General features: G+C 37.5%; 1 protein-coding gene across 2 annotated transcripts in view; it reads right to left on the bottom strand.

Moving 5' to 3' along the window:
- Window positions 1-613: 613 nt before the first annotated feature.
- LOC122078904 (polyadenylate-binding protein RBP47-like) overlaps window positions 614-11,599 on the bottom strand; it is a 32,897-nt gene continuing 21,911 nt past the window's right edge. Inside the window, exons 3-6 of one of the 2 annotated variants that reach the window (XM_042645102.1) lie at window positions 1,997-2,079; window positions 1,785-1,915; window positions 1,575-1,671; window positions 614-1,456 (exon numbers count right to left, since the gene is read on the bottom strand). In XM_042645102.1, coding sequence (XP_042501036.1) covers window positions 1,286-1,456; window positions 1,575-1,671; window positions 1,785-1,915; window positions 1,997-2,079 — 482 coding nt within the window. In that variant the 3' untranslated portion in view covers window positions 614-1,285. The remainder of the gene's footprint in view (window positions 1,457-1,574; window positions 1,672-1,784; window positions 1,916-1,996; window positions 2,080-11,599) is intronic. The other variant, XM_042645103.1, reaches the window with a different exon arrangement.

Raw genomic sequence — 11,599 nt, 5'->3', positions numbered from 1 at the left:
TAAGTACCATATGGAACCAGTATCTTTTCAAAGGGTATATTTTATATTCTTGTGCTCAAGTTTTATGGCTGTAGTTTGATGTATTGAAGGTGTCTAAGTTTATGAAGGTTTTAACTTATAAACATTTAGTTTTAGTTATAAACTTGTTTCGTGCTGGCATTATAACCATATAATAGATTGTTTATTTAGTCATCCTTAATTCTTAGTTGTCATTTTGATAAGCATACATACTGAAAAAATAAAATCATGGTTTTGTACTCTAAGATGCTTTTTAAAAGGGACACATTAGATCTCACAATAGTGAAAAGACCTACAACACTAATATGAAACCATCTCATGAAGAACCATTGGAGTTTTTCTACCTTTTCTACAATGACTAGAACCTATTAGAACATCAAAATCAGTAATAAGCATTGAGTTTATTTTGAAAACTACGATCAACTTAAAGTCCTTAAAGCGATCGAAGCAAGCGAGAATCAGAACCTCATGTACATCTCTTGGTAAAAGGTCAGAAATCTCACATTTAAGTCTTTACGACTTTGTCATACCTGCAATCATCCACACAGACCGAGTTTGGTAGATGTGTAAGAATACTTGCCAACGCCACGTAACATGTTTTTTCATAACCAATTTATTTCTGGCTTTCCAAATAGCATTTGCTAACAGAGTTCCTCTTTACCAGCAGTTTTTTTTTTTATGAAACCTCTACAAGATGGAACATGCACTGCCGGACAAGTGAAGTGACCTTCTATATCACTTAACAGGCTTGGACATATTCTACCTTTCCCGCTCCGCAAGACCAGACCAATTTTGTGCGGAGCCCCAGGGCCATCACCTTTGTTTTTCCAATTCACCGATGTCCGCTGTAGGGAAATTTTATAAACAGGGCCACGCAACTCACTGGGGCAGAGGCACCTCTATGAGTGAGTCCACAATCACCCTTGGTCAGTCCGACTGCAGCTCTACATTTAGCCATCCTACAAGAGGAAGAATCCATGCCCAGAAACCAGCCTCCCCCAATAACTGATCCAGATCATCCAGTTCAATCTAAGTACCAGTGAAGCAATCCCCATGCCACATGGTAGGAACTTGCAACAACCTTACAAAATTTCAAATAAATGTTAAATAGAATCCTAAGAACAACAAATTGGGTCAAAATTCAATTCTGGGCCATCAGGAGAGTCCCATGATTCAACACAACCCATCAAACTAAAAACAGATAAGGAGCAGCTGCATCAGTGTGATGATGCATGTCTATGACTACAGTTGAAGCTCATCGTGATATTCAGCTAACTTGCTGTTGGTTTCCATACACTGGATAAGCCCCATATGCAGTGGCCGCAGCAGCAGCAGCATACATAGTTGGGTCCTGAGGTGGCACAGCATACCCATACCCATCATACATTTGCCCGCTGTAGTATGCCCCATTCCACTGGTTACCAGGATCCGTTCTCAACTGTCAAGTCCAACATATATACACTTACTGAGTGAGGATATACTTGAAATCATGAGAGTGAAAATGGTAGCTTCATGTTTGGTCGATTGGACTCTGAATGCACAGAGCATCCATTTACCTGCTTGTTTGCTGGACTACGACCCCAAGATAAACGAACAGTCTGCTTTCCAATGACTGTCCCATTCAACTTGTTCAAAGCCTCCTCAGCATTGCTTCTGCAAAAAGAGAGATGTCATTTCATATGGATGAAAAGACTGCTGGGGTAACTTAAATTTGATATCACACAACTCACATGGATGTAGCAAGGCAGAAAAAAACCCATATATACCTGTTCGCAAACTGTACGAACCCACATCCTTTTCCAACTGGTATTTTTACAGATGCAAGCTCTCCATACTGAGAAAAGGCCTGCCTTAAATCCTCATCAGTGACACTGGAGTCGAGTCCTCCAACGAATATCTAGAATAAAACCTGAGTTAATTGTAGAAAAAGGTGTAGCTGTTGACTCTTGACAGATTCACAGGACAGAGCCAGACTCACAGTTGTGTTAGTAGAATCATTACCAGACTGCAAGCCCTGGGCAGAAGCACCATTTGATGGATATCCACCTACCAATACCAAAGCTAATTAAAGAAAGTAAATAAGATTTGAGTATGCATGGGTCAAAAGAACTAGTTTTACAAGTTAACTACCTCCCAGCTTCAACTTCAACCAACAAAATAAATATAAGTGAATATGGGACAGTAAACTACCACTGCTACAACAACCACTGCAACTAATACTACTACACTTCCAAATTTAAATTTATTGGACTTGAATCACTAGATTCATTACCATATGCTGTCATATTTGAAAATGACTACCACAAAATTTTCCATCAGGTCTAATTTTAATAAATTTATTATCCATAAGTGCTATATCAATCAACCAGGAAAAAAGGGGGGGGGGTAATTCTACAAACTACATAGCTACAACAATCCATTGGATTTAAAATGGATCCATAGTCATCAGATTTGAAATCTGCTCCTATGATCTGTCACACTCACCTTATTGAGTTTGAATCCACTGCACAAATATAAGGTTTGAACAATCCATCAATCAGTCCACCACTACCACCATTGTCTTGGTATATTCAAGATCCATTTGATATATGTTAAGTTTGTCTTGAATTCTTGACCCGTTTTGAAGAATGACCCGCTCCGACATATTTTGGTGGTAACTTGAATGAACGAATGAACGATACATACCGATACGGTACGATACGCACCGATGCCAAGATTGGTCATTTTCACAAAAACACGATTTTTTGAGGGGTTTTGTTCCAAAGTTTGCTGCCAGCCATTTTTCTCTCTAACTAAAGTGAAAATCAAGGTTGGGAACAACGATTTTACATTTATGGGACAACCAAGGTTCAAAATTTCGTTTCGTTTCGTTTCGGAAAATTTTTGGCCGAAATGGTTTTTTTTTTTTTTTTTTTTTCGGTTGGCGGTTTCAATGGTCAACCAGCCATATTTTGACCTAAAACTTGGTGGGTAACTTATTTTAAGGTTAATAAACATGCTTAGAACATAAAAATGCAAAAATATTAGGACATGACATTGTTTTAGAGTTGCATCTTTGTTTGACAGCAACCATCGAACTATTCTAAAAATTTTACCTGGTTTTGGAGAAAGAACTTTACCTTTCCTAAGCTTTGAATGTGTAGATCTTGTTGGAGTCTAATGGAAGTCAAAATGTGTGATGATGTGACTAATTAGAGGCTTGTTGGAGTGTTTTCCTTCAAAATATGTAAATGGAACCGAAACCACCAAGACAGTCGAAATTTCGACCGAGATATGGTATTTATAACACATGGAATGTACCGAGACAGGCAAGATACTGAAACGATACCGAAATTTTGTACAAATGTTATTTCGGGGCTTATTTCGTTTCGGCAAAAAAAAAAAAAAAAAACAGAAATTCCGAAATTTAGGCAAAATTTCAAACCATGGGGACAACTACAAATCTTGGATTCTTAGTGCAATATTCACAATTTAGTATTTACGCATAATACATGTTATCTATAGCTTTTTTTAAACTATTTTTTTAATGCAAAAGTGTATAAAAAAATGTTCCCTATCCATTTATCTACGTAACTTAGCGTATCTCTGATATGCATCTTAATTTTGGCCGACCGATATAGCAACTAATACTGATAATTTAATCCTTGGTCTCTGTAACCTGGTGGTCTTTGTAATATCGGTTAGGCGGTTTCATTCCTTCAGCCATTTTTTATTATTGGTTGTTTGAGCTCCCTCTCTGTCTTTCTCCCAAACTCTAGAACCGGATAAGTAATGGAATTCCATTGTTTTCATTTATTTATCCAACCTTTTTTATTTTTTACTACCCCCACCCTTCTTTCTTTCTTCTTCTTCTTCCTCCTCTGATGTAGGAGCACCACCCAACCACTCCCTCCCTCCTCCCTCCCTCCTTCCCCCCCCCCCAGCGAAGGGGTGCAGACTTTTTCTTAGAATGTTTTACATTGCAACATTCAGATCTAACAAGATGGAACGTTTGAAAAAATCATATTGACTTTTTCTTCAATTAGTGCTTCTTTCTCATCCTATCTATAGCTCATAAGCATAGCATTTCAATTTTTTCCGAGGTTACATGTTTGGTGTGATTTCAGTATCAACAAAGAGGATATCCGAATATATTTCATCCTTAAGAGCAGTCATGAATACCATCCAAGAAATGGTCACGGACCCGAGATGCACATGGTGCTGTACTTGAGCTCTGTTCAATATGAGCTCAGCCAAGACTTACAGTAGAAGCTATTCCTATATCTTCTAGTTTAAATAATGGTGGTTCTTTGGTCACTTGATTTCTCCAAAAAAAGGTTGAAACTTTGAGGGTCCTGTTGAGATTTAATATGCGATCAGGTAAGTCTTAGGGCAAAACAAAACTTGAGTCTCATCCTTTTCAGAACTCAATTTAGGTGATCCAGTTTTGCAGTCGCGCGGGAGACAAGAACAGAGTGAGCTGAGCTGGGGGGCCCAACAGGGGCAGGGGAGCATGGTGGGGCATGGGAGGTAGGAAAATTGAGTGAGCGGGAAATTGAGTGGGGAGAGGATGGGAAGGGTAGGTGACGATAGTGGTGATGGGTTGCAAGGGACGGGGAGGGAGTAGGGATATTGGAACTGGCATCTGCCATCCCCAAAACCAATACAGTATCGGATCGCTCGTATATGAAAAATACCCCTGATTTTCCTAAAACGGATTTTTGACCTTTATACCCCTGGTCCATACCATTCAACTGATATAGTATCAGCCAGATTTCAGGATCAAAGACTTTTCAACCGATACGGCCGATATGACACCCATACTTAGAACCATGCTAGGGAGTGGTTGTCAAAGGTGTTCCTTCTTCGCAGGAAGAAGGGAGGGGGCTCAATAATTTAAAAAAAAATGAATAAAGAAACAAATGAAGGGGGAGAAAGAAGAATGGTGAGGGTATTTAGGGTTTTTACTTTGGCCTTCTGTACTCATATAGCCTTATGGGGATTTGGTAAATGTTTTCAACATTGTAACTTGTGACGTCTCTGTTTGCTCGTAGTTTTCGCACTGGTTGTACCAAGCTGAGCATGGGTGATGTGTATGCTCCAGCTTGAGGGGGAGTTGAGTTTCAAGGCTATTTTGGTCTAGTCAATAATGCTTGTGTACTGCACAGGGTACTGTCCCTTGTTAATTATTTTATTGATTAATATACAAATAGAGGGAAAGACTTGCGGCAAACTATTCTGGTCTGAGCCGCAAGTTAGCTTCCCACTCTTTGGGACTACTGTGACTCTCGCCTGTATCCTCTCTTCTCTCTTCTTCTTTTCTCCTTCTTCCCTATAACACGCATCAATTTGTTTCATTACCAAAACAATATAAAAAAAAAAAAAAACCAAGGGATCTGATCCTAAATGTTTCTAGTCAACTCAACCATGATTAGCTCAAACAAATAAGGGCTTAGAGCTGAACCTTGGTGTATTCCAACTAGTATTGGGAATTCACAACCCTGACCCCTCACAATTCTTATGATAGTCACTACATTATGATACATAATTTCAATAATGTCCACATATTTACTTGAAACATTTTTGTTCTCTCAAACATGCCAAATTAACTTTGTAGGAACTCTATAATAAGCTTATCTAAATAAAAAAAAGGCCAAATGAAGATCCTTTTTATATGCTCTAAATCTTTTTATTAGCCCTCTACGTAAATAAATAGCTTCCATGGTAAACCTCCCTCGCATAAAACCAAATTGATTATCCGAAACATTAGTTTTGTCTCAGACACGCCTCAATCATGGTTTAAAGTATCTCCGATACCGATACGATACCCTCCAATATGTATCTTAAATTTAGCCGACCGATACAATACACACCGATACGATACATGGAATTTTTAAAATCCTTTCGTATCGATATATATCCTACGATATATACTGGTATGCATCTATACACCACCGATACACATCGATACGATATGATATGCACCGATACAACTCTATGGAAAATATAAAATCGAGGTAAAATGTACGTTTTGGAATGTATTGGTACGTATCTGTGAGTATCGGTATGTATTGATCTGTATGTATCGGTATGTATCGATCGGTACGTATCGGTGAGTATCGGTATGTACCGATACAGTGCGCTACGGTCATATAATGGTCAAGATGGGTAATTTTTTAGAAAAACATGATTTTTTTAGGGGTTTTTATTCCAAAGTTGCTGCCATCCATATTTCTCTCTAACTAAAATAGAAATCATGGTTGGGAACAAGAATTTTACATTTATGGGACAACTACAAACCTTGAATTCTTAGTGCGATATCCTCAATTTAGTGTTTATGCATAATACATGTTATCAATAGCTTTTTTTAACAAATTTCTTTATGCAAAAGTGTTTAAAAAAATATTTCCTATCCATTTATGTGTGTATCTTTAGCGTATCTCCAATACGATATGATACCCTGCGATACGTATCTTAATTTTGGCCGACCGATACGGCAACCGATACCGATACCGATACTTTAATCCTTGGCCTCAATTACTTTCTCCCTAATTTCATAGAATGGCTTTTGAGTTTACTTAATAATTAGTACAGTTTTGAATACCACCTTTACTTCTATAAATCGGTTTCACTATGCTTCTTAATGTAGAACTAGGATTGACAAGTCAACCTAGTCCCAAAGCTGCAGGATACTTCTCAAAGAACAACCCAACAATAAAGGTATGACCACAATACACAACAGATCAGAATGAAAGAAGAGATCAGATCTGGAAAACAAGTATATCAATTCCACAAGTTAGGGTTTCTGAGACCAGAATGGCACCAGATGCATGGGAACTTGGATACTGAAATAGGACTAAGGATAATTCATAAAACATGATTAAACATCATATAAAACAGGGGGAATGCAGATCAAATCTATCAATCTCTGTTTCAGGTCTGAAACAAAGCATAAATCACTACAAGACAAAATTAGGGGGATTTTGAATAACTCCCAATTGGCTAGTCAGAATTGGACCAGACTAGGGTCAAGTCTCATACAGGTATGTGGACGGTTCGACCTTGATTTCAGCCAAAACTGATGGCTGAAAGTGGTTCAGGGAAAGAGGGAACCAATTAGGAAACTATTGGAAAACTGAGAAGAACTGAAAGTAAAACTGAATCTAACACCTGTAGGAACTTGAGTAGATCAACAGCACCTTGAGTAGTTGAAAGAATAAGAAGATAAGCTAAGGTAGAGGACCACTCGGGCTTTCCACCGCATAGTCTCAACTAGATCAAACACCATTTCCATCAGCCTTGATCAAACACAAGACAAATCCCAACAAGGAGAAGCAGCAGCAGCAGCCGCCATGGTTTAATTCTTCGAGTTGTCCAGCTATGGGAGCCTCATTACTTTGTATTACTAGTGATACTGGGGTCTGGGGGAGGGAATACAGCCTAACAATGGAAGGTTTCAAAATAGGAAACCTCACAATTGATTGTCCTATTACATAAGTTTATAAAAACTGAAAATATAAACAATCTAAAAAAGGAAACTAATTACTTGACTCAACTAATAACTTAACCCCTAAGAAATAACAAAGGTAACTACTAAAATTGAACCCAACTAAAATGGAAACTAGTGAAAATCGGAACAAACTAGCTAATTCCGTATGCAACCATAATACCCCTAGTTTAGGCCCATAAAAGTGGCCTACTACACTCAAAACACGTGGGATCAAAGGCCCAACATGTATGGAACCCAACCCTATGCTTATTCCTAATAAAACAAGTCTATTTCGGTCATGAATCTGCATCACTTCTCCATTCATCCGGCATTTTCATTGTGCTCAAAATCTTATTAAATAATCCAGTTAGCTACAATAATCCACATTCTTCCAAACCTCTATTGGGATACCATCTGAACCTTCTACCTTTACCTATTTTCAACTTTTTTAATGCTTCTTTTACTTCAACCACCCTAATGGTCCGTATATGTCTAAGATATGTAGTTCCTTGATGATTATTACAACCTTCTAGGATACTAGTATTATTTTCATTTAGTAAACTATTGAAATAATTAGTCCACCTCTCTTCAATCTCCCTATTGTACATTAAAATATTACCATCCTCTCTTTCAAAACATCTAACAAAGTTGAATCTCTACTTTTCTTTTCCCTCAATTTGGCTAGTTTATACCTAAGATACTTCGTTTCCCTTCCTTAGTACCTAACTGGTTATAGAGATCCTCATATTTCGTAGCCCTTGTTTTCTATTATCTTCTTAACTTCGTTTCTATTGAATTTATACCTTTTGAAATCCTCATCTTTTGTCCTTTGCCAAGCTTTAAAACTGAATTTCTTAGCCTTAATACATCTAAAGAGTGTTGTATTCCTTTGGATACCTTGTTCCCCTTAGTGCTCAACTTGTTATTTGAGATCACTGTTGGTTATTCTAATCTCAGCCTTTGGATAATCAGATAGCCTTTAAAGAGCCACGTCCACCCCTGACCTGAGGGGTTATTTCCCTCTTGTTGATCTGGTCGGCCTGGTATGCCCATATGATTCCCTTGGAGAAAATCATAACACATACATTACACCGTATAGCACTATGTTCTGAATTATAACTAGCTCAAACATCATCTAAACAAATTTTTCCCACCACACCACCGCATTAATCCATGGGAACATTGCACCGAATGCCTATGAAGTATCTCCAACTCTTGAATTGAATGGAGGAGTTGATTTCAGGCTTTCAGCTAGAAATGGGTCTGGTAAGCCACGATGATTCCCCGGCAGAAAACCAGAACTACCAATATAACTCCACATAGCATTATAATTATTAGTTCAGAAATGATTAAAATAAATTTCTCCTAACACAACATAGCATTCAGCCATAGGAACATCACATTTAGTGTTGTCTAAGTATTTCCAACTCTAGAAATTGAATGATCAAAATATCTTTGAAAAGTAACCAGACCTCTAGATTGGATTTAACGTCAAAATTATCTTCCTGAAATCCGAGTCACGTCAAAAATATCAGTAATAAGCACTTTTAATACCAGCTTATCATCAATTTATCATCTTTTTAAATCTCATGATGACAGGTCCCCACAACTTATATCTACTAGTGATAATAGAAAGCCAAAGGAGTTTTGGAAAAGATTGTAGAAAATTAATGCCCCTCCAAAGCTCCGCAACATCAGGAAGCGTAAACAGAATGTGGAGGCTGATTGTCCAAGATGTCAACAAGAGGAAGAAACCACCATGCATCTTGTTCAATTTCCCTTTGCAAGATCTGCATGGTTTGCTAGCCGTTTCATTTCATTCTGATGTCATAGTTCATGGAAGTTTCATTAACTGGCTTGAGGAATGGCTTCTTAAGTCTAAACAAGTGATTGATTTTGGTAAAATTGATTCCATTGTGGCCTTCGTCAGCTGGGAGTTACGGAAATCATGGAGCTCCATCATCTTCAAAGGCAACAAAGAATCTCCCCCCAACAAATGGTACAGCGTGCCCTTTCTCATCCCCAAGAATTTGAAGCCTTAGCAACTTCTTTGTTTCAGAATTGCAGATAACAATCAGCAAGTCCAACTAAATGGGAAAAACCTCATTATGGTACTTTCAAGCTTAACAGTGACGCTGCTCTAAGTTCAAGGAAGAATCGAAGATCTATCAATGCTTTCATTAGAGTTGATGGGGGTAACTTCGTTGCAGGTTCTATCTATTCTGGTAATTCAACCAACATCATACAGCTTGAGGAAAGAGCAACTAAAGATGGTATGCTTCTTGCTATTGAAACAGTAATCGATCGTATTATTATCGAATCAGACTGCTTAGAGGTGAATAAGGGGATCAAGGAGGGAAGCCCAACTATTGAAGTCATTCCAAGTACTGAGGACACATTACACTTAGCTTCCTCCTATTTTGTTTTCTTCAGATATATTTGTTGTTCAGCAAATACAGTAGCTCATTCTATGAAAAATTTTGGGCTAAAAAACACTTTTGATTCATGTTTTTTTCATGCCCATATTAGCTTGTAAGCTCTTATTAATGCAATCACTTTTTACCCCACCCCCCAAAAAAAAAAAAAAAATTAATAATCCGGTTTGAAATTTTGGCAACCATCTCAAAGCTTCCAAATTGAACCTACTGAACATATCCAAAGTGATGGAGAAGAAAATGGGACCAGAATAAGGGATTTGCTTTATCAGGAAATAATAGAAGCAGGAAAGGGATACAATCAATGTTGAGCAAAAATATAGCAAGTTAGCAATAACTGCTTAGCGCAGTTGGTGAGCTGTGGTGTGCAAAAAACCCATGTTCACTAGGAGGTCTTGAGTTTAAGCCTCCTGGCTATTATCTACTTCCCCACCTTACCTATCAAAAGAAAAAATATATATATTATTATATATATATAGCAAGTCATGAGCAAGTCTAATGTAGGACTAGATTTGGACAACCAAACCAGACCCAAGACTGCAGGAACTTTTAAACTAAGAACAACCAAGAATAGCCAAAGTAAGGCAGCGATATAACAGATCAGAATTAAGGAAGAAACAGATTTTTGTAAATCAGAATTTCGAACCCAGAAACTGGAATTTATGAGTTCAGACTATAAACCAGATGAAAGCCTAACTCAGATATAGGAATAGGGTTCTAACAGACCATAAATCAGAATTTTATCCACAGAAATAGAAGAGGACAGAACTTCCAAAGACCAGAATTTTAAGAAGAAATAATTTTCTGTAACTAAATAATAACTAGGATTTAAGGGCTTAAATTCCCAACTAATGAGACCAATTCAGTGAAGAATAAACCAGCAACCAAACAACAATATTCAGAACAACTCAGATCATTATTCTGGGCAGAAATAAGAATCAGCCAGAATAGGAGAAATATTCATAACTCAAGAAAACTTGGTCTGATTGGCTTCAAAACAGGATCGATCCACCCTCTGACTTGGCCTAACACGAGATCAAAATTGGAGCACCATCAGATGGCTGAGTGCTCAGATCAGTAAAGGCCGATAGGAGAAATCTGGGTTTCCTAAAACCAGAATTACAGAGAGATCAGATCACTCACCTGAGATGGCTGAAGAAGAATAGTAACAATAAGAAGAAGAATAAAACACTTGAAAGGAAAAGAACACTTGAAGAGACCTCTTGGACTTCATGTCGCAAAGAGTCAATTGGATCAAACACCAATTCCTTCAGCCTTGATCAAACACAAGACAACTCTTCAGGAAGAAGACAATAGCAACAACCATTATTTTTTTTATCAAAATCATTATTGGCTTTTAGGAGCCTCCTCTTCTTTATTTATAATGTTAATGGGGTGAGGGAATTACAAAATAGAAGGTTCCTCAAAAAGGAAACCAAATATTCTCCTAATACAATAGTTACTAAAAACTTTAGAAACTAACTGAAATTAGAAACTAGTTGAAAAAGGAAAATAACTACTAATGACTTGACTCAAATAACAACTTGGCTCCTAAAGAAACAAATATAACTCAAATCAAGCCCAACTAAAAAGGAAACTAATGGAAAAAGGAAACTAACTAGTAATCCCGTACTCAATCTTAGAGCCCCCCTTTTAGACTCATAAAAGTGGTCTATTA

Source organism: Macadamia integrifolia, chromosome 5, assembly GCF_013358625.1.
Source record: "Macadamia integrifolia cultivar HAES 741 chromosome 5, SCU_Mint_v3, whole genome shotgun sequence".
Classification (NCBI taxonomy): Eukaryota; Viridiplantae; Streptophyta; class Magnoliopsida; order Proteales; family Proteaceae; genus Macadamia; species Macadamia integrifolia.
Note: the sequence above shows the minus strand (reverse complement) of the source record. Positions and strands in the feature narration are given on the sequence as shown.